General features: G+C 33.5%; 1 protein-coding gene across 1 annotated transcript; it reads right to left on the bottom strand.

The window, feature by feature from the left end:
- Nucleotides 1-4,323: 4,323 nt before the first annotated feature.
- Nucleotides 4,324-5,737, bottom strand: LOC132279203 (uncharacterized). The gene is made up of 5 exons (XM_059781134.1): nt 5,454-5,737; nt 5,282-5,350; nt 5,051-5,133; nt 4,692-4,894; nt 4,324-4,571 (listed from the first exon to the last, which is right to left on the bottom strand). The coding sequence occupies exons 1-5, from the start codon at nt 5,654-5,656 to the stop codon at nt 4,470-4,472; spliced, it is 660 nt and encodes a 219-aa protein (XP_059637117.1). The 5' UTR covers nt 5,657-5,737; the 3' UTR covers nt 4,324-4,469.
- Nucleotides 5,738-24,877: the final 19,140 nt, after the last annotated feature.

Here is a 24,877-nt window from a genome sequence, read left to right as displayed (position 1 = left end):
AACACGATGTCCCAGACTCGACAGCATGAACGGTAATGATCAGCCGTAACAGCCGCGAAAACTTCTCCACTTCCCGAAAACGGTTACAATTCCTTTTATGAATCAAATTCATAAAAAGGAATTAGGGACAAAGTATGGAAGGAAAAAAATCACACCAATCGCAAAACAACACGTGGCGACAAAAGGCAGCCTGCAAAAAGGCTAAAAGCCCATAATAAGACATAAGCCCAGCGAAGGAAGGCCTACTTAAAACAGAAGTAGAATAAACAGGCCCAATTCTGACAAGGCCCAAACTCCATAACGCCCACAATAATGTCAAATGCATGATCTGTAGGCATAAATTACCCACGTTTGGGAATAAAAGCTAAGAAACGGCTCCATGTAAATTCCTAAGCTAAAAAACACTTATAAATAGAGCCTGATCAAAGGTAAAAGGCATGAGACTCTGAATACAATCACTATCTCAAAGATTTACTTGCTCCCTTCTTAATTTTTTCTGTATGCTTTCCATAGTCGATCCCTCTTGGTGTTCGGGTGTAAAAAATTGCACCCACACCACTAAACATCACCATTCTAGACACTCAATGTATGATGAATGAGGGGAAACATGTGTTGCAATACAATGAGATATGATTAATTGAATCAACAAGCATGGATTAACCAATTAAGTATACATTGTCTAAACAACCTAATGAATAGCACAATATATCAAACTAAGCCATTATTCCTTCATTTAAGCTCACAATAAACACACTAACAAGTTAGAGAATGATACTCCTTGTAGTCATAAGTATGGAACATCAAATAGCAAGCATGGATTGTCCTCATATCTAAGAAAGTAAAGCAGCTACACTACTTCTAAGCTAAGGACATGAAAATTAAATTAAGGTAGAGGCACAATCCATCAAGAAATGAGTCTGAACCATCAAACAAACCACAAGAGTATTCTCTTTAAGCACTATGCCTTGACAATCTCTATATTCATAGCATCAATACACATAGACATGCATCAATATCACTAAACCAAGAGATAAACACATGAACATCTACTCTAGCATACATAGACATATGGATAGAATGAAATGATCAATTGGAAGTATTAATCAACATAAATCTTTGTAAGAACAAGATTCATATATAAATCAAGTGTCAAGACAACATTACAACACAAATCCCCTCAAAATACAAAGCATTAAGGTCTAGAAGGCATGCTTAGGGCTAACTCTAGCCCCAAGAAGATGTTTAGCCACTCATTGATGTAGTCATCCAACCCTCAAGGGCCATCTCTATGGTAGAAATGCTCTTTTTCTTGATGGAAACCCTAGAAGAATGGAAGAACTCCCAAAATAGTGTATATCTCTCTAAGCTCTAGCCCCCTCTCCAAGATATGTGATGGTATGTAAGTTATGGTGAGAAATGATGTAAAAATAGCTCAAAATCCTTATATAGGTAGCTCAAGTGTGACACCCAATGGTCAAGTCTCATGCACTAGGGTCTCTTTAATGATTGTACCATGAGCCATCTTTTAATGAGCTGGACTCTGTTTTATTTCAGACTTGAGGAGGTTCGATCGATCGAATTCAGATGACATCGATAGAACTGTGGCCAGATCCATCAAAGTTAGGCCAGATCGATCAATCCTTGGCGGAGCCTTTTTGGAATACGACAAGTTTCTGAGATATTTTGGGATATTTTGGGAAAAAGACAAAAGTGGTAGGTGAAAATAAGATCAAGGAAGTTCGATCGATCTGAATAAAGTTAGATCGATCGAAAATGGAATTTCTTTGAGGATAGTGATAAGGAGTCTGATCCATCTTGGTGAGGTGAGATCGATCAATGTCTGATCCATCTTGGTGAGGTGAGATCGATCAATGTGAGATCGATTGAAAATATTCCTGATCGATCGAAGATTACTGATTTCCACCACTTTGCTTCCACTTTGCTCCATTCTTCCATTCAGCTTGAGATTGCTTCTTTTATTCTAATTTGGCTGAATTGACTTATTTTGGGGATAAACATCTAAAAAGGGCAGTAACATGAAATTAGTCTAAAACGAGAAAGTAAGATAGATAAAGGTCATAGAATACTCGAGCTGAAGGGGTTTAAATGTGCACTTTTTAGAGCTCATCAATCTTCTTAAAATGTTGTTCATACCTTTTTCATAGATCTCGGTATATCAACTGGAACAACTTTCCATTTTTCGTAAATCTCGGTATATCAAACTTGAACAACTTTCTAATTTCGCAATTGATCTCGATCTTGAATTTTAAACTTAAAATTACAACTTGATCGGACTTGTTTTGACATTGAAATTTGCCAATTTCAAAAATTATATCTCACAATATACTATACATTAATCTGACAATTGTGTCAACAATTTTTATTTATTTTTTAGTTTTTAAGAGAGATAATACACTATTAGCGAAAACATATAGAGATAATTTTTTTTTTTTCTTTCTAAAAGGTGAGAAAATCCTTAAAAGTGGGTTAATTATAGTTAATGTGCACATAATACCCCTATGCTATTAGATTATTAGCATACATACCCTCTTGGGCATTTTCGAAAGAGTAAAAGGGCCAAACAAGTATTACAATATTACTTTATGTCAGATTTCTAATTGAGGGGTGTTTTCACATAAATTTTCAAGAATAGGGGCATTTTTAGCACACTTTTTCAAATAAGGATGAAAATGCTACGCAAAGTATATATTAAAGATATTTTCTGCACTTGACCCAATTTCTTCATGAATTCGTATTTATAATGTAGTGATGCAGTAGAAACTAAATTGAAAATTATGTTAATGCAATTGAAATCACGATTTGCGTAGAAAATTTATACCAAGTATATATATCTATATAGTAAAGTAATTCTGAAACACAATTCAATTTGGCATGATTTTAAATATTATGAAAAAATAGGGATAACATTCTAATGACTAAACGGAAATAAATACGAATAATCACAACAATTGGAGTTGAATTCTACCCTCAATAAAAATTTCTAAAATTTTAAGTCATTTTATGCATAACACAAAAATGAGGCACACAAAATTTGGCTGAAAAATGGCATATGTTGAAAGCAACACGAGCAACAGTAGTAAGCAACACTAGTAAGTTTACAGCTTACCCTTTTACCTAAAAAAAAAACACTAGTAAGTATTGATTGTAGGAACGATTCCTCAAAATTGGGACTCCACGAGTTGAAACAAGCTTGCCTAATTACATTAGAAAAACATGTCTCGTTTAATTATATTAGAAAAGCATGTCAACCTCTTTGTTTAGCCTTTCAATGATCCAAATAGTCGACATAAGCTTCAACAATCTGTTTGTTTTTTGTTTTCTTTTCTAATTGATGGAAAATTGAGAATTTAGTCTTCATATTTCCACTCTAAAACCTTTGGTTGGAATTTGGAAGGACTGGAATCTTCCTCCCTCGTGCTGTCGTCCTCTGCTGCGGCCAAACTAAGGGTTATGAGCTTTGGGTTTCGATTGTCATCATCGGCTTTGCCACCGGAATTGCATCAAAATTCCACTCTGCCGCGGCCACCGGACTTAAGGGTTTTGAGCCTAGGGGCTTCGATTGCCGTCATCGGCTTTGCCACCGGAATTGCATAAGAAGCCCACACTAACGGCATCAAGACTGTTATTTTTGGCTTTTTGATTGAATTAGGGGCTGGGCCTTGGGCCGAAGCATCTTGTTATTTGTTGTTTGGGCTTCTCTCTACTTCCCCAAGAATGTTTGGGCTGGTTTGGGCCGAAGGCATATCACTGCACATTTTACTCTATTACAATATATTTAAGCTTCACCTTTTAAAATAGCACAATTTTTTTTTTTTTTTTTTTTTTTTTTTTTTTTTTTTTCAGTAAGAAAGACAAATTACTTAATTCAGTAACAATGTAAATCTTGGAATTCTGAAACAATGATTACTTCTTGAAAAAGAAAATTCCATTCCATTTCGGTCTCTAATTTTATGATAGCAACCTGTTATTTAGTATTTGTTGTATTCTGCAGAGAAATTTTAAGATGACTTTTTGACAAAGATTATTTTTGTCAAAATTTACACGGTCCAAATATTTGGCACAGTCGTAATACTCACTGTTTCTTGTGAAACCCATTATAAATAACGATGTGTCATAGATCACTTATCAGTGTTGCGATAGTTGTCTGTAACAATAAATAGCAGTGCTCGCCATAAGCATTTTTTATATATCTCAGCACCTCACATTGATGAACCAACGGTTGTGTGCTATAATCATTTTCTTATTAAAATTTCTTAAATTATTAATCTTAGTGTGCACATGCAATTCCCGCTGATTCAGTCACAATAACGTAAAGACCAAGACTACAAAGAAATTAATTTATTTGGAATAGTATAATCAAATTGCCTTTACAAATGAATTTCAACAAATCTCAATCTTCCTCTAACCAAATTACAGGTTAGAATGGTACATTGACCATGATTTAAAAATTATGCACTTGATTTGTTATCTTTTGCTTCTTTGGCTATCTCACTGGCCTCATCAATCACTGGTTCAATGAACGAGTCCAACTTTTCCTCCATTGCCTCAATCTGCATTTCCATTTCAATAATCCCACATTATTTATTTTCAAAGCAAATTGAGCTCATATTAAATAAAAAAAATTGATTATATACCAAATAAAATAAAGGGTATGAGTTGAAAGTTGAAACCTTATCGATGAATTGTTCAACTACATGAGCATCCTTAGCAGCTTTGTTGGCCATTTTTTCAACATTAGCAAAGGCTTTTTGAAGTTTTCCACCTTCAGGAAGCTCATCGCCAATTTCGTCTGCCACCTTCTCCACTTGCTCCGCTATATTTTCTACAGCTTCTGTTACACGGTCCGCTGTCTCCACCGCGTGTTCAATTTCCTCTATACATGCATCAAAAGTTTAACGAGTCCAGGTTTAGTTTGCCAAAAATAAAACTTACTATATATATACATATACACACACACACACACAATCGCATAAAAAATATGAATATTTGCAAGGATGGTATGCGTTAAGTAGTACATATTGGTCCTTACTTCTCAGTTTGAATAATGGCCCCCATTTGAACCTCAAAAATGGCACAATTGCTGATATTAGCATTCCTACAATCCAATGTTTCCTGTATATATAGCAAAAGTATTTTTAGATTTAGAACCCCCAAAAGTAAAATAAAAATTAAATTGCACTGTTAAGTGAAAGATGAACAAAAGAATTGAATGAACATTAATGGGTCATGTGCACAATAGATGAGTCTAATTTAAACTTACAAAGAGTTTGAAGGGGGTCCTGAGGGAAGTGGAGCTCCTGGTTGGACACTGCTATAGACAGCCAAGTCCCTGCATATGCATCAATATATAAATATATATAATTAGCTGAATTATATGGAAACTGGATATATATGTGTGTGTGTGTGTGTATATATATATATATATGTATTACCTCTTTGTATTGGCATGGGTTTGACCTCTCTGGCCAATCCTGATAACTCGCAACATCCTGTTAGCCGGAAAACAAGATATATTCCTGTGTTTGGAGATTGCAGCTGAATGATCAGAAATGGGATTGAAGATGAATGTCTGAGAACTCCTGGAAGGATTGATATGAAGCTTGGTGAAGCTAACTATCAATCTTGTCGTCGACATAGTCTGTGTTTTTAGGCTTGGAATTGATTTCTACTGTGTACTGGAATTGATAAGATTGTGTAGCTATATATACGTATATATATAAGAAATTGAGGGTTTGTAGTAGATAAAGATTGACGACTGTATAAAGAAATAATACATGGTCAATGACTTGTTAAAATGGTTGAACCACTCCATAAGAATGTTAAATACGCGTTGTTTCATTGGTCAAGAAGCTTCATATCAATATTATAAATATTGAAAAGTCAATTCTGCAATCTCTAATCCTAGTTATATACACATTAACGCATATTTTTCAAATTCAACTGTTTAGTTCTCTAACTTTTACATATTCAATTTCCAGATTTCCATGTACCTTCCAATTTTAATTGCCCCATTTTTTATACAGAAAAAAGTTAACACCACTTTTTATATCTCGATCATAATTAATCATTAACACGTGCAGTTCTTCAATCTCAAATGTCAAATGTATCTACCCATTATCAAAAAAAGTGACTCACCAAATTAATGACCATTTCATCCCTCGGTATGTTTTTCCAGTTAATCATGTTCCACATGGAGGCTAAAGTGATATGAAAATTTGATTTGATCATATGAAAAATGGAAGCAAGTTTACCATGAGTTTTGTCTGCCTCTGGATCCTTGATAATGACGGGAGTGATTTTAGTGACAATGTAATCTGGCTTTTTCCTTTTTAGAAATTAATAGAGAGAATATAAAACAATTTTTGAGAGAAAAAAAAATACATATATAAAACAATTTTAGAGATATATCATAAGTGGGTACATGAGTTAATTTTTGTACTATGTTTCTAAATAAAACACAATTCAAGAAAACATATATTCAAGTGAATAAATTTTTTGCTTTTATTTCTTCTTTAAAAGCAAAAAATGATATTAACAACAAATAATTTCATAACAATGGCGCTAAAAGAAATTGTCAAATGCCACTGGTAAATGGTCTAGTTGGTGAATAATGGCTTTAGTTAATGTCAAATTGTCAAACACGCGCATTGAATTAGGAATACAATCCACATTGAATTAGTTAATGTCATCGGTACTCATCATTTAACAAGACTTGTTTTCAACGCTTCCTCCTACTTGTCTATGATGATGATGCATTTGGATAGGACAATAAAAATATATATTTTGGGGTACCCGCTAGGTTTTTTCAATTTGGGGATTTTTAGTATTTATTTATTTTTTAATTATAAAAGACCACTAGTAATGGAACGAATTTTTTGCAGCTTAGAGCTACTCTGGGGGTATCGAACCTAAAGATTGTGATGGTTTATCAAGTTTAAAATTAATTACTATTTTAATTTAGAGAAAAAATGTGTTTGTTGTGATGATGTTCAAATAGCATGAGAATAAAATAAGACAATAGATTAAACTGAGATCAAGGGAGATAAATACTTAGGGTTTGATTTCACCACGAATCTCTCAATATGGTCAACTGATTCAACTTTAGGTATTTCAATATTTATGTATAATTAGGAATTAAACGAATTAACATTCTATTTGATTCAATTTGAAAAAGATAAATTAAGAATGTTTATTAAAAATAACCTATCTTCAGTTGCCACGAATTATCTACCTACCTACTCTAAACTAATTTGCAGAATAATTTTTCTTCCCCAAGTATAAACTATCAAACATTTATTCATAAAAACGGTTTAAGTACCATTGCATAATCACTATTCTTATTGTTATGAGAAGTCCTGAGCCTCCTATCCCAAGCACTAAGAACAGTTTGAATTAGATTTAACAAAAATTAATTGTAAAACAAGATGTTAATTTTATCCAAAATCAATTTTATTTCATTAAAAACCCAATTGCTTATAAGATCTAAGTTAATTGCTCACAATCATGCAATCAAAATACATAAATACTAAAAATCCCCAAAGTTGAAGAACAATCTGTGAGATATATATATATATATATATATATATATATATATATATATATATATATATATATATATTGGGGAGATTGTGAAAAATATATATTTTGTAATTGGCTAATTTCGTTATCAAAACAAGCTCGATCGAGTTGTAAAATTTCGTTCAGAATTTCAAGATTAAAGATCGGATGTGGATTTGAAGAAGTTCTAGTGTTTATGCTTTAATACATTCCATGATGATGAGAACAATGTTTTAGAAATGTATATGAGTGTGTGAGAACAGTAAGGAAGTTTAAAGTACTTAGGAAGTTTACATTCTGCCTATTTAGTACTGGTAGCCAAATCTAGTACTGGGTAGCCAAATAGAAGAATTATATTCTGTCCATTAGGAACTGGTAGCCAACTTTGGTATTGGTAGCTAAATAGAAGAATTATATTCTGTCCATTGGAAACCGGTGTTGGAAACGGGGGCATTAAAAATATAAACTTTGGATGAGATTTGGAATAGATTTCGCTAAGAATTTTTTGCAGATCTTTAGACGAGCGCGTTTCTCTCCGCAAGGAGATGAACGTGATATATTTACTTTCTCAAATCCGTTTCTGGGTGAATGAGAAATTAGCTCCAAAGTGTGGTATTTTGATAAGCCTAAATGAGTTTGTAAAATGTGGAAAGTGTTTTTCCCACATGGAAAAAATGTTGAAGCCAATTGAAATTTAAATAAGCCAAATTTAGGATTTGGGCTTGGGCTTGGGCTTGGTCTTGGGTCTAATTGTAAAGTTCGATTATTCTTTTTACTAAATGGAATTTAGGATTGGGCCTTTATTTTTGGGCTGGGCTTATTTAAATGGGTGGTTGGTTTTTGAATTTAAATTAAAAGTTAGTTTTTTTTAAAGGGTTGCATCTATTTCTAAAGGGTTGCATCTATTTTCCAAAGGGTTGCATCTGTTTCTAAAGGGTTGCAACTTGTGATGAACCAACATGACCCATGGTTGCACCCATACCCGAAAAGACACTTTGCTTCATATAAATACTCCCCTTTAGGGTCATTTGCTATCACACCAATTCAGAAAATCATTTTTCTCTTTATGAATTATCTTTTTCCTTCTTTCTTCTTCTATATAATTGTCTGTGGGTTCGAGCTCTAGTCTATGGGTTCGAGCCTTAGTCAGTGAGTTCAAGTCCGATTTCGAGTCAGAGAGTACTACACCGAGCCAGTTCGTCTATTCCTTTGGTTTGCAATGTTACTACCGAATGAAGATAAGTCGTTATATCCTGGGAGATAGACGCCACTGAATCCGTTAGCACCACAGCGGGGTAAATCTGTCTTAAGGATATAGAATCAAATTCTAGCCTCGAATTTTAATCAGGTTCCTTTATTTCTAGTTTTTATTTTATTTTTTTAAACTATATATTATAAGTAATTATATATATAGATTATTATTTTATAATAATTATATATATATATATATATATATATATATATAAACATTATATTTTTACATAATATTTAAATAAATAGTACTATAGTATATGGTATACTTAGACCATATTTTGGACTATAATCTTAAGACAGATTCCGCATTACTATAGTATTAATTATTTAATTATTATTGTTGTTGTTATAATTACTGTAATTTGACTTGTGGTCTATATATATAATATAATTAGACGAATGGCAAGTATAAGTACTACTATGCCTAATGTTCCCGTCAGTCATGGGGAGAAGCCCGAAAAATTTAATGGGGCTGAGTTTAAAAGGTGGCAACAGAAAATGATGTTCTACCTTACAATTCTGAATCTAAGCAAGTATCTAACTAAGACTATCCCAGTACTAGAAGAGGACGAAACTGATATTACAAAGTTAGGAACTGTCGATGCATGGAAGAATGGAGACTTCCTATGCAAGAATTACATCCTCAATGGATTGGACAATACTTTATATAATGTGTATCATCCAATGAATACTGCTAAAGAGCTCTGAGAGTCATTAGACAAGAAGTATAAAACAGATGATGCTGGCTTGAAGAAGATCGTGGTCAGACGATTTCTGGACTTCAAAATAATAGGCTCAAAGACAGTAATGAGCCAAGTACAAGAGCTCCGGCTAATCCTACATGAGATACATGCTGAGAAGATGACTTTGAGTGAATCTTTTTAAGTAGCTTCAATCATTGAGAAGCTGCCACCTACTTGGAAAGATTTCAAAAATAACTTGACGCATAAGCGCAAGGAAATGGGGCTCGAAGACCTGATTCTTAGGCTGAGAATTGAAGAAGATAACCGTACATCTAAAAAGAAAGTCAGGAATTATTCAATGGTGTCAAAGGCAAATGTAGTGGAAACTGGATAGAAGAATAACAAGAGGAAGTACTCTGGCGAAGGTCCAGCCAAAGAAACTACAAGAGGTTCACTGGGAAGTGTTTCATATGCGGCAAGCTAGGACACCGAGCTAAAGACTGTCGTAGCCGCAAAGCACAACACAACCCCAAGAAAAAGACAGGTGCATATTACTGAGGAAGATAAATTGATAGCTAATGTGTCAGAGCTAAATCTTTTAGCTGTTGTTTCTGAAATCAACCTGGTGAGCAACAATAGAGAATGGTGGGTGGACACAGGAGCTACTTGTCATGTTTGCTCTGAAAAGAGGATGTTCACTACCTATGAAGCTATAAATAATGAGGAACAACTCTACATGGGGAACTCTTCTACTGCAAAGGTTGAAGGACAAGGAAAGATTAAGCTACTAATGACCTCAGGGAAAGAACTCACTCTTAATAATGTGTTGCATGTACCAGACATCAGGAAGAACTTGGTCTTTGGGTCACTTCTAAGCAAGAATGGGTTCAAGCTGGTCTTTGTATCTGACATGTTTGTGCTGACTAAGAATGGGGTATATGTAGGCAAAGGGTACCTTAGTGATGGATTATTCAAATTCAATGTAATGACTGTTGTACCCAAAGCTATTAATAATAATAAAGCGAATGCTTCTGCTTATATGATTGAGTCATCTGATGTGTGGCATGGTAGGTTAGGGCATGTTAATTATGATACGATTCATAGATTAATTAACATGGATTCTATACTTAAATATAGTATTGATTTATATAAAAAATGTCAAACATGCGTAGAAGCAAAACTGACTAGAACCTCATTTAACTCTATAGAGCGAAGTACTGAATCTCTAGCATTAATTCACAGTGATATCTATGACTTTAAATCTGTGCCAACTAGAGGTGGGAAAAAGTATTTTATTACTTTTATTGATGATTGCACAAGATACTGCTATGTATACTAGTTAAAAAGCAAAGATGAAGCCTTGGAAATGTTTAATCATTACAAGAATAAGGTTGAGAATCAACTTGGCAAAAAGATAAAGGTGTTTAGAAGTGATAGAGGTGGTGAATACGAAGCACAATTCGCTGACATTTGCTCAGAACATAGTATTATTCACCAACTTACCGCTCCTTATTCACCGCAACAGAACGGTGTTGCTGAACGCAAAAATCGTACCTTAAAAAAAATGATGAATGCTATGTTGATAAGTTCTGGTTTAACCCAGAATTTGTGGAGGGAACTTTTCTCTCTGCTAATTATGTTCTCAACAAAATACCTCAAAAGAAAACAAATGTGACACCTTATGAATTATGGAATGGTCAAAAACCTTCCTATAAATTATTAAAAGTGTGGGAGTGTTTAGCTAAGGTTGCGATTCCTATTCCTAAGAAAGTTAAGATAGGACCAAAAACCTTTGATGGTATTTTCATAGGCTATGCACAGAATAGTAGTTCATATCGTTTCCTTGCGTATAAATCATACATTCCTGACATTCATGTCAATACAATTATTGAGTCAAGGAATGCTTGTTTCTTTGAGGATATATTTCCTTATAAAAATCTTCTTAAAAGAAATCATGATATTGCTAATAGTAATATACAAGAGAATTTAGACCAAGAGTCTATTGATGATGAAAATAAGGAAAAACCTAGACGTAGTAAAAGAGCTAGAACGTCTAAGTCATTTGGTCCTGATTTTCTAACATATATATTGGAGAATGAGTCATAAAGTTATAAGGAAGCTATATCTTCTCCTGAAGCTCCTTTATGGAAAGAAGCTATAAATAGTGAAATTGAATCCATCATGCAAAATCGTACTTGGGAACTAGTGGATCTTCCTCCTGGTACTAAACCTTTAGGGTATAAGTGGATTTTCAAGAGGAAGATGAAGCCTGATGGTTCAATTGATAAATATAAAGTCCGGCTTGTTGTTTAGGGATACAAGCAAAATGAAGGCTTGGATTATTTTGATACGTATTCACCAGTCACAAGAATAACATCCATTAGATTATTACTAGCTATTGCAACATTGCAAAATTTAGAAATACATTAAATGGATATTAAGACTACCTTCTTGAATGGTGAATTAGAGGAGGAAATCTATATGGAATAACCTGAAAGTTTTATAGTTCCAGGAAAAGAAAAGAAGGTGTGCAAGCTTGTAAATCCTTATATGGATTAAAACAAGCACCTAAACAATGGCATGAAAAATTTGACAAAGTGATGTTGTCAAATGGTTTAAAATTAATGAGTGTGATAAATGTGTTTATGTGAAAAATATTCAAAATATGTCATTATATGCCTATATGTGGATGATATGCTAATAATGGGTAGTAATAATATTATAATCAAAATTACTAAAAAGATGTTGACAAAAAATTTTGATATGAAAGATTTAGGCATAGTTGATGTCATACTAGGAATCAAGATTTCTAGAACATCAGATGGTCTAGTATTATCTCAATCTTATTATATTGAGAAAATATTAAAAAAGTTTAATAAGTAAGATAGTAGTTTTGTAAAGACTTCTATTGATGTAAATCTTCATTTATCAAAAAATACTGGTTCTAGCATATCACAACTTGAGTATTCTTGCATTATAGGAAGCTTAATGTATTTAATGAATTGCACATGACCAGACATAACATACTCAGTTAATAAATTAAGTAGATATACAAGTAATCTAGGAAAGAACCATTGGACTGCAATAATCAGGGTTCTAAGGTATTTAAAATATACCGTAAGTTATGGATTACATTATTCTAGATATCTAGTAGTACTTGATGCTAATTGGATATTAGATACGAATGATTCTAAATCCACAAGTGGCTATGTCTTTACTATTGGAGGAGGTGCCATATCTTGGAAATCTTCAAAACCAACTTGTATTAACAGATCCACTATGGAATCTGAATTTATTACTTTGGATAAAGCTGGTAAAGAAGCTGAGTGGCTTCATAATTTCTTAAAAGATATTCTAAATTGGCCTAAACTTGTGCCCGCTATATGTATACATTACGATAGTTAATCAGCAATTGGAAGGGCACAAAGTAATATGTATAACGGTAAGTCTCGATATATATGTCGACGACATAATACCGTTAGACTATTGCTCTCAAATGGGATAATCTCAATAGATTATATTAGGTCAAAAGATAATTTAGTGGATCCGTTTACAAAAGGTTTGACAAGAGAGCAAATGTATAGTTCATCAAAATATATGGGATTAAAGCCGAAAGCTAACAAGTCATCTTAATGGAAACCCAACCTAGTTGATTGGAGATCCCAAGATCTAGGTTTAAAGGGACAACAGAAATTCTGAATGGTTCACCAGAAGCATCGGGAAGATTTAATCTTCTACCCATTTCTATGATGAGATAGTGCTACTTACAGCAATGAGTATGATAAGTTATGCTTTTAATGACTCTTATACCTTAAAAATTCAAGTGGGGTACAGTAGGATACTTTTAATAAGAAGTCACCTATACGAGTGTGAAGTGGGGCCGCTTCTATGAGAACTTCTAAGGCTAAGTTTTTTAGAGCGCTCATGAAATACCAGGAGTTGTTCAGGGTCATATGAACACAACCGTGAGAACCGACTTTGTGTGGGAAGGAACTGTGTGTTTGCTATTGTCTTGGTTTACATCAATGGCTGAACAGTTTAAGAGATCATGTTCACTAGTTAGCCAGTAAATCCGATAGTAATACACTAGGGAAGGTTTGAGGCCAAAAGTTACCTATCTCGATACAGTAACTTTCCAATAGTACTCTTTTTAGTGTCTGTATCTTTTTCATTTGCATTTTACGCAAATTTCCATTCATGTGGGGGATTGTTGGAAATGGGGACATTAAAAACATAAACTTTGAATGAGATTTGGAAGAGATTTCGCTAAATTATTTTTGCATATCTCTAAATGAGCGCATTTCTCTCCGCAAGAAGATGAACGTGGTATATTTATTTTCTCAAATCCATTTCTGGGTGAATAAGAAATTAGCTCCAAAGTGTGGTGTTTTGATAAGCCTAAATGGGTATGCAAAATGTGGGAAGTGTTTGTCCTACATGGAAAAAATGTTAAAACCAATTGAAATTTAAATAAGCCAAATTTGGGATTTGGGCTTGGGCTTGGGCTTGGGCCTAATTGTAAAGTCCGATTATTCTTTTTACTAAATGGAATTTTGGACTGGGCCTTTATATTTGGGCTGGGCTTATTTAAATGGGTGGTTGGTTTTTGAATTTAAATTAAAGATTAGTTTTTTTTAAAGGGTTGCATCTATTTCCAAAGGGTTGTATCTATTTTCCAAAGAGTTGCATCTATTTCTAAAGGGTTGCAACTTGTGATGAACCAATATGACCTATGGTTGCACCGATACTCGAAAAGCCACTTTGCTTCCTATAAATACCCCCCTTTGGGGTCATTTGTTATCACACCAATTCAGAAAATCATTATTCTCTTTTTGAATTATCTTCTTCATTCTTTCTTCTTCTATAATTGTCTGTGGGTTCGAGCCTTAGTCAGTGAGTTCGAGTCTGACTTCGAGTCAGAGAGTACTACACCGAGCCAGTTTGCCTATTCCTTTGGTTTGCAGTGCTACTACCAAAGGAAGATAAGTCGTTGTATCTTGGGAGATAGACGCCACTGAGTCCGTTAGCACCATAGCGGGGCGAATCTGTCTTAAAGACATAGAATCAAATTCTAGCCTCAACTTTTAATCAGGTTCCTTTATTTATAGTTTTTATTTTATTTTATTAAACAATATATTATAAGGAATTATATATATACATTATTATTTTATAATAATTATATATATATATAAACATTATATTTTTACATAATATTTAAATAAATAGTACTATAGTATATGGTATACTCAGACCATAGTTTGGACTACAACCGGTAGCAACTTTGGTAACAGGTAGCTAATCATGTCAGATTTTTCTCTGCCCATCTTGAACCGATAGCCAAAATCCAATACCGATTTAAGGCTTCAAAACTACTTTGGTAACTTTAGTTTCCTAATCTATTTTGATTCTTTTTTTGTCTAGACTTCCTTCCAAAAGCCTGTGCACGAATTTCACTTGTTTTACAAGTATTCTTAGGTCTTCCAAACTTCTCTATAATGTTTTTTTTATTCAACATTGAGGTATGACTTTTTGCATACAAAATTATGATTTAATTGAGAGTCATCTTTGTGAGATTTTTATTCAGAAAACCATTTCTTTTTATTTCTTTTTTTATGTTTTTATGAGAAAGTGATGATTATGTTTTTCTTGTTAATACATGAGTGATAATTATTTCTCTTGAATTCACTATATTTTTTATTGTAAATTGGGGACATATGATTATTTGATGAAAATGTTCTTGATGTGTAATCTATATGTTGAAAGACAATTTGCTTTATTTATTTCTTTTTAGAGATGAGTCTCTTGAGTTCATATTTTTCATGTGTACTAGTCTAACTCTACGAAAATTTAGTTAAAAGTCATTATGACGTTGACTAAGTCATATTGCTCATAAAAGTTATAAAGGTTATTATTATTTTTTATTTATTTAAAAAGAGCATGTGTTTAAAAAAAAAAATGAAAAATTTCAGCATGAAAAGAAAAGAAAAATCAAAAAAATGCTGAAAATCTTTGCTAAGGTGCCTGGAATGTTAGAGGCCTTAATAGGTCTTTAATGCAAAAGGAAGTTAAGCAATGGATAAGGGAAAACAATTTTGCATTAACTGTCCTTGTTGAAACTAAAGTTAAGGTGGGAAAGGCTATCAGAATTCAGAAAAAAATTTGTCCTGCTTGGTCTTGGATGGCCAATTATAAGTAATGTGTTGGGGAAAATCTGGTTTGGATGGAATCATGATATGTTTGATGTGGTTTTGCTGAAGGAAGATTCTTAAGCTATGTTGTTTCATGTAAAACACATTATTTCTGGTAGTGTTGTGTATATTTTTGCTGTGTATGCTACTAATAGGGCAGCAAATAAAAGGGAGCCATGGAAGTCTCTCAGGGATCTTGAAACTGTGATTGCAGGGCCTTAGATTGCTGTGGGTGACTGGAATATGGTTAGGGCTAATCATGAGAAGAAGGGTGGCAAGAGAGTATCTCAGAATTTGTTAGATGAATTGAATGGGGTTATTTTTTATATTTGTATGGAAGAGATGCCTATAATAATGGAGAATGGTTTTGGTGTAACAAACAGAAAGTTCAAACTAGGATTAATGCTAAACTTGATAGAGTTTTGATTAATTTTAGCTGGTTGCAAAAGTTCACTGATGCTAAGGTTAATTTAACTCCAGCTTCACTCTCTGATCACTATGGTTTAGCTGTTCATTCGAATTTTGGAATCTCAGCATGACCTAAACCTTTTAAATTCTTGAAAATTTGGTGTCTTCAAGAGGATGTGAAAGTGGTTGTGTCTGTAGCTTGGAATACAGTTGTTACAGGAATCCTTTACATGTTGTATAGAAAAAACTTAGAGAAGTTGAAGTTGTTGTCAAATAATGGAATAAAAGGAATAGGGTTATAACAGAGCAAGTATATGTAGCTAGGAAGGAGTTACACAAAGTTCAAATGGTGATTTTGTAAGATCCAACAAATTCTGAGTTGATTGACCAGAAGAAGGAAGCTAGTTGTAAGCTGGAATACCCCTAATTTTAAAAAATGATAGTCCTAGTATTTTAATAAATTATTTGAGTGTATTTTTGTTTGTTAATTGTTTATTTGTGTTTATTATTTGCTTTTAATTGCTTTAGTTGATTTATTTGAGATTATTTGCATTTTATGACTTATTTGATTTAATTGCATTTAATTTTGTCATTTAATTAATTATTGTTGTTATATTGAACTACTTGATAAATTGTTTGTTTTAAAAATTGAATTATTTAGTAATTGTTAAATTTGAATAGGTTAATTATGTAAATACGTTAACTAAGGTTTTAAATATGTTTTCAGTTAGGGTTTTTCTTGGAGCCGTCATACAAGTATCTAACGTGTATGTGACTTAAGTTTATGGGCCGACTCTAGTTTAATTAGGGTTTTCCAAGGGCCTATATATATACGTGTATGAGTTTCACTAAGGGTTTGGAGAACCCTATTCACGGCACAGTGAAAATAGAATGTAACAGAGAGAGAGTTGAGAGAACAGAGGCAATCGTAAGAGCTACCAAGGGCAAGAACAGAGAGGATTAAATGAGGGTTGTGGTGGATTAAATCACACCCATAGGAGGCTTGAAGGAAGTTAGTAGTTGCCGGAAACTTAGAGACGACGCCGGGATTTCATAACTGAAATCAAAGGCAAGTTCTTCTCTTTCTCCTTCTCTTTGGCTCGTGTTCTATGCACCTAGATAATCTCTAGGGTTTAATTAATCAGTAACTGGAATTTACCTGTTTAACATATGCTATATTGATGATCTGTGGTGTTGAAAACAAATTTGTTACAGTGCATGCAAGTCTTGTTCCAGTTTTCTGTCCTTTAAGCATGTTGTTTCTATTGTAACTTTAGTCTCTATATTTGATTGCAACTACTGTAAACAAAAATATAGGAACACTATTGGGGTTATATAAAACTCATTGGGTTGTTATTATTCTGTTTTAAATATGTGTTACAATTTGTTCCGTTTCAATTCGTGCATGTGGTTTCAGTTGGTACTAACGCATGTTAAGTTCAGTAGCAAGTTTAATCTTTGTAATTGATTCAAATTGTAGTAATCAAATCTTGGGGATGCTATTAGAGTGGTATTAAACCCTTAAGATCAGTTTAAGAAACCAACAAAGGGGTAGGAATTGATCACAGAATGAGCAGACAGATTGAAACGGAAAGCCAAGAGCCTGAACTGGAGGCTCTCAAGGGGGAGAGAGCCGGCTCTGGAAAGCCAAGAGCCGGCTCTCCTTCAGGAAGAGCTGACTCCAAGGGAGTTTGAAGTTAGCTCCAAGTGGGAAAGAGCCTGCTCTTTCATTTTAAGAGCAGGCTCCAAACTTTTGTGCGTTCTGAAATGGGTTCCAACGACACTGTGTGATACTTTTGACACTGTTTGAGTATTTGGATGGTTTTGATGGGTTGTAGGGACTTCACAGAGGGTTTTAAGGGTTAACACTAAGTAATATTAAACTTATTGTTGCATGGTTTAGGACTCTCTGACAAAGGATGAAGCTGTATAAAAATATACAACGGTGCATGCTATTAACAAAAGAAAGGAACTGAATGGCTTGATTAAATTTCATAAATTTAATGGAACTTCACAGAGGGATTAAATAGTTAATTTAGGGTGTGATTAAAACCTTGAATTGATTTAAGTTGATCCATGGGACAAACAGTATAAAATTGATAAATTTAATACGCTGATAACGGATGGAGGATGGATTAATTGCTTAATTAAATTTTAGCAATTTAAGGAGATCCAGTATGCTAATAAAACTTATTTTAAATACATGATAGGGTCATTGTTATATTAAATTTGAACTCTGCATGTTTTGGATGTTAATTGTTAGAATATTAAATTCTTTGATGCAATTACATGGATTAATATTGGATTTTAATTGCTAGATTGTTAATTTTCTTTCTGCAATTATTTGGATATTAGTTTTGGATTGTAAATTACTAAACGATTATATATATGATGTAATTTACAAGGATATGGAGGATTGTATGCACCGGTATGGGACGGTGACATACTAGGGTCAGTTTAGCTCAAAACGCCTAAACCTAACCTAACGGATTAAAGGAATGGATTTATAAATATTGAATCCTAATTGTGTTTAAGTCAAATCAACTGTAACTAAGTTGAGTGGCTTCCTGGATTAATGGATGATGGTTAAGTCATATCAACTGAATAAGTTGAATGACTAACTAATTTGTTATTGTATGTCAGTTCGATAAATAAGTGAACTACATACCCTGGTTTTGGACAGACTTTACATATATGTTTATGGTACCACGAGATGAGCTTGAGTCTCAGACTCGTTTGTTAGGGTGCGTATATGCAGTGGATGCGTAGCTGGTTATAATAGGTTGAGGTGTACCCTGTTAGGTCTAGGTACTCATGCCCACCTTTGGGTGCGTTTTTGCATGTTGCCTTCTGTTCAGGTTGAGACCCCTATTATAGACCAGTGAATGTCCCTTAGTGTGGATATATTTATATGTATGGACTAGATAGATATTGTGAGGTGTCTATGGTGTATCTGCGTATCGGGTCACTGTATGGATTGCAGTTAGATTAGAACTTGCTCGTGGGCCTGACCCACTCCTTTATTATTCTTTCCAGGTATCGGACGGTTCCAATCTCAAGCTTGATCGTGCTAAGTAGGGACTCTCATTCATTCTACCGATGAAGTAGGATGTCACTTCATGATTTAGTTTTGGAATATCTTTATTTTCAGTTACTCAGTTTCAGTTGGAGTTTGGTTTAGGGGTCCACTAGTTAGATTCCCAAGTTGTAACCTTGAAGGTTTTTGGAGGATTAATTTATTATTTATCATTAGAGGATTTTATATTTAAATTCTTTATTTTTTTCTATTTTGTGTTCGATTTAAAATACTTTAATTGTTTGATATTTCCCTCGGGTTTGGGCCTGGGCCTAATCAACCTGTGTCTCGGATCCGAGGGGTATCACACAAGCTTCAACATTGTTTGGACTTGGAAGAGATTATGTTGGCTCAGAAGGCTAGAGTTAACTGGCTCAAGGTGGGTGACAAATGTACAGTTTTATTTATTTATTTATTTATTTATTTATTATTATTATTATTATTTTCATAATGTGGTGAAGCAACGAAGAAGCAACAATGCAATCACAGCCTTAGAGAACTCTACAGGTGAAGTATCCACTAATCCTAATACAATTAAGGAATGGTTAGTTAAGTTTTATTCTGATTTATATAATGATAATGGAGTGGTGACTACTGAGGTTATTAATCCCAAAAATCAGTTATCTCAGGAAGACAGTTATGGTATGGATCTTTGTTTCTTTGCTGAGGAAATAGAAAATGTGGTGATGCAATTCAAACCTGATAAAGCCTAGGGACCTGATGGTTTCCCTGCTAGGTTTTTTCTGAAATTTTGGGATATAGTTAGACAAGATGTGGTGAATGGAGTTCCGTATTTTTTCACTAATAAGACTCTTCTAAAGGGAGTTAATTCTACATTTCTTACTCTTATTCCTAAGAGTAATCATGGAGACAAAATTACAAATTACAGACCCATTGCTTTGTGTAATATTACTTATAAGATCATATCTGAATTGCTTGCTAACAGGTTGAGTACTGTGTTTCCTAAATTGATAGGGCCTGAACAGTTAGCTTTCATAAAGAATTGAAGACTCCATGATAATTTTTTGTTAGTGAATGATCTTGTCAAAGGTTTTGGTAGGGAGAAAGGGGACCACTCTATTGCTTTAAAGATTGATATTAAAAAGCATATGATTATGTGGATTAGAGATTTATTCAGAAGATTCTTCATAGCCATGGCTTCAGTGAAAAGTGGATCACATGGATCACGGGGTGTATAACTACAACTAATTTTTCTATGCTTTGTAATGGTGTTTTAGCAAGATATTTTCAAGCTTCCAAAGGTATCAGATAAGGGTGTCTTTTGTTTCCCCTGCTGTTTTTTTTCTGTTACAGAGTACTTTTCTAACCTTATAGCTAAGGCTATTGAGGATGGTAGGATTAAGAGATGTAATGAGGTGGTCAAAATAGGTCTGAACATCTCACATGCCTTCTATAATGATGATTTGCTTATGGTTGTGAAAGCTGAAGTTGCCTCAATTAAAGTTATTAATGACATTTTGAATTTATTTAGAAATTCTTCTAGGCTGAAGGTGAATAAAGAGAAAAGTTCTATCATTTTCTCTAAGGCTGTGAGAGGTATAATAAGATTAACTAGAATATTGAAGTTTCAGGTGGAACAGTTTCCTTTCAGGTATCTTGGGTTGCCTTTATCAAATAACATTTTAAGAACTCGAGATTGCAGGACCTTGTTTGATAAAGTTGATGCTAGATTGGGGTATTGGAAAAGAATTAATTTATCTATGGCGTTGATAAAATCAATGTTGTTTTCTTATCTTTATCGCTGGATTTTTGGATTTAAAGTTCTTTGGGAAATTATTAATATGTTGGAGAAAAGATGCAAACAAATTTTGTGGAGTGGTAAACAAAATACCAAGAAAATGGCTCAGCTTAAGTGGAGTCAAGTTTCTCTTGCTGCAGAAGAGGGTGGTTTTAATGTCAGAAGGATCAGAGTTATTGATTTTACAGTAAAATTAACTATGTGTTGGGATTTTACTCAGCAAAAAAAAAAAAAAAAAAAAAAAAAAAAAAAAAAAAAAAAATTTGGATACAATGGTTGAAGGCAGTGTATTTGACTAAGACAAGTTTTTGGCTTGTTGTTTCTAAGGTGACTGATTCAGTTGTTTGGAAATACATTTTGGGGGTCAGAGAGATGCTGTTAGACAATGTCAAATTTCAGGTTGGGGATGGTACACAGTTCAGGTTGTTGATAGATCCTTGGTGTCAAGATTAGTCTCTAATTCAGTTATTTGGGGCTAATAGGTTCAGAGGTTTTGATAGACAAACTAGTTTGTTTGTGATAATACAACAAGGGAACTGGAATTTACCTGCAGTTTTTTCTGATAACATGAAGAATGCTATTTAGCAGACAGGTATTCATGCAGGCAGTGATCAATTAAGTGGAAACATGGGAATTTCTCATTGAAGGTAGCTTGGAATAGTTGTCGAGCTACTGGGAATAGGTGCAATTGGGCTAGCTTGTGCTGATAAAAATGTAGACTGCGGATCAATATTTGTGTTGCCATCATTCTACATAATAAAAATCTATCTTTTGTGAATTTACAGAAAAAAAGGGGCTGCAACTTACATCTATTTGTCACAACTATTTTGCGGGGGAAGATTCAAATGAGCATTTGTTTTGTCATTGTGGATTTGCTTCAGAGATTTGGAGAGGGATTTTTGATTTGCTGCACATTCAGGTTCAAAGGTTTTTAAGTCTGAATCAAATTGTCAACTGGTTTTTGTAGAATACAGAGTCCAAGTCTTTCAAATCTAACATCTTAAATGGCATTTTTCCAGTAACTATTTGGAAGATATGGTCCATTAGGAATACTATGCTACATACAGGAATACAAGAACAGAGCTCACATGTGGTGCAGGCTATTATTTGGGATATAATCACATTTCTAAATATTAGTTTAGCTGATGTTTTGATTGTATTTGACTTGCAATGTTCATCTTTGACATAAGATGTTTGCTGGAATTGGAATGTCAATTCCTTTTTCAGGTTTTGGAGATTAGTATCCTTTTGTAATTGTATTCCTTTGAATATTTATTAAAAAAAAAATAATAATAATAATACCTCATTCAGGAAAAAAAAAAAATCTTTACTAAGGAAAAGGCTACCTATTGAGATTAGGTCGAAAGCTCCTACTAGACTTTGAAGAGGAGCTAATTGAGTAAAAAGAAAAGAGGAGATAAGTAGAAATAGGAAATTGATGTCTACTATTTAGAATGAAAACCGCTTTGCTTAGTAAAATTTGCTCAAAACAATTTTATCTTAATACTCTTCAATTAATATGATTTAGACAGTTGGTCAATTTGATATGATTGAAATTTAATGAGGTTGGATTTCACACACACACACATATGAACTTGTTAGGCGAATTTCTAAATTTTTGTAAAATTTGCAAGTTGAATTTCATGTTGTGATTGCATGCTTGAGAATTGATTTAATTGAATAATTTGTGTTGTCTAAAAATTTCATGTTTTTAAATTATCTTAAATTCTTCAGAAATTTTTGGATCTCATGTATGTTTGAAATTCATGGAAATTGCTATCTCATTATCTTTGTTCAAATATCAAAAAAATAAATAAATAAAAAATTCAAAAAAATTCAAAAAGATTTTCCTTTTAGTTTTTTTTTGTAATTTTCATTTTAGATGGAGATATTATCTGTGTGATTTTGACCATGATTGGTCTTATTTATCTTGTGGATGGAATATGTGTTATCTTGGATACTTGTCTTTGGTTCCATTGCTACTATATATCATCATGTTTTTGTGCTAACTGCAATATCTTATGCATGGATGATAATTTTGATCTTTTTTCTTGTTAATTCTCACACATTATTTCTTTTCCTTCTTTGTTGAGCTTTACTTGTCAATTTGTAACAAAAAGGGGGATAAGTGTGCATATTTGAGGGGGAGAGTTTCTAGAATTGAGGGGGATATATATATATATATATATATATATATATATATATATATATACATATTGATATATGCTTATTGTTTATCTTTCTTGATTAAGCTTCACAAGTAGTTTTGTTGAGCTAATGTGCAGATTACATGCAGGTTGGAAATATTACAAATGTTGAAGCTTCATTTGGTTCAAGAAGAGTTCCGCTTTTATTGATTTTTTTTTGGACAATCATTGTAATTTTCTTTTTTTGCTTGGGTAGATTACATGTTTTTTTAGGGTTTTGTCACAAAATTGCTAAAGAGGGAGTTCGTAAGATATATATATATATTTTGGAAATTTTGTGAAAAATATATATTTTGTAATTGGTTAATTTTGTTGTTAAAACAAGTCTGTTCGAGTTGTAAAATTTTGTTTAGAATTTCAAGATTGAAGATCGGATGCGGATTTGAAGAAGTTCAAGTGTTCATGCTTTAATACACTCCGCGATGATGAGAACAATGCTTTAGAAAGGTATGTAAGTGTGTGAGAACACTTAAGAAATTTTGGAAGTTTGAAGTACTTAGGAAGTTTGGTATTCTGCCTATTTAGTACTGGTAGCCAAATCGAAGAATTATATTTTGTCCATTGAGAACTGGTAGCCAACTTTGGTATTGGTAGCCAAATAGAAGAATTATATTCTGTCAATTGGGAATTGGTAGCCAACTTTGGGAACAGGTAGCCAATCACGACGGATTCTTCTTTGCCCATCCTAAATCAGTAGCCAAAATCTAATACCGGTTTAAGGTTTTAGAACTACTTTAGTAACTTTAGTTTCCTGATCTATTTTGATTCCTTTTTGGTCTAGACTTCCTTCCAAAAACCTATGCATGAATTTCACTTGTTTTACAAGTATTCTTAGGTCTTCCAAACTTCTATATAATGACTCTTTTATTTAATATTGAGGTACGACTTTTTGCATACAAAATTCTAATTTAATTGAGAGCCATCTTTGTAAGATTTTTATTCAGAAAATCAATTTGATTTTATTTTTTAGAGCACACACATAAACACAAGAGTGATTTAGTAGTGTTATTTACTATCTCATTGGAATTGGAGTATAATTGAAGACTCAGAGATTCTGAAAAGCAGAATTCGTTCATTCTACAACAAATTCAGATTTAAAGAAGAAAGGTGTTTAGATCACACTTTGAAGGGGTCAAGGTGCTTTGCGAAGTGTTGTTGATCTACCAGCAATCCTTCTACAAGGTTCAATGAGTAAGTTTGAAATCGAGAGCTATTAGACCGGGGGGGGGGGGGGGGGGGGGGGGCGGGGGTCGTAAAGCCAGGGGTGTTCAGCAAGTTGGGTCTTGGTAGAGTGAAGGGGTGTGAGCCTGAGTCAAAGTTCGGTGTACTTTGCTTCATACATAGTGGATCTTTTTACGCTTGGCATAGCGCACAAAACCTCGAGGTTTTCCATTTGGTTTCCTCGCTAAAATCCAGTGTCACTCTGACTTTACTTGCATTTATTTTTACTTTGTGGTTTAATTAATTTACTTTTATTTTGGTAAATTTAATTTAAGCAAAAATCGGATAAAAGAGCAAGTTGAACCTATTCACCCCCTTTAGGTTATTTATCATTTCTATATTCCACAATCATTCCGCTGCGTACAACTCACACAATCAAACCATAATGATTGGACTCGGGTTATATCAATGCCCTGAGAGAGGATTTAGCTACTCATGAAGATGGAGAATATCATCTTTATTGGTGTGGGAAACATCTTTATGGATTGTAACTCCACTTCTCG

The sequence above is a fragment of the Cornus florida genome, unplaced genomic scaffold (genome assembly GCF_030987335.1).
Source record: "Cornus florida cultivar Cherokee Brave unplaced genomic scaffold, ASM3098733v1 CherokeeBrave_3.0.0_Hap2_Chr10, whole genome shotgun sequence".
Classification (NCBI taxonomy): Eukaryota; Viridiplantae; Streptophyta; class Magnoliopsida; order Cornales; family Cornaceae; genus Cornus; species Cornus florida.
The sequence above is the reverse complement of the archived record's forward strand: the minus strand, read 5'-3'. Positions and strand labels throughout refer to the sequence as shown.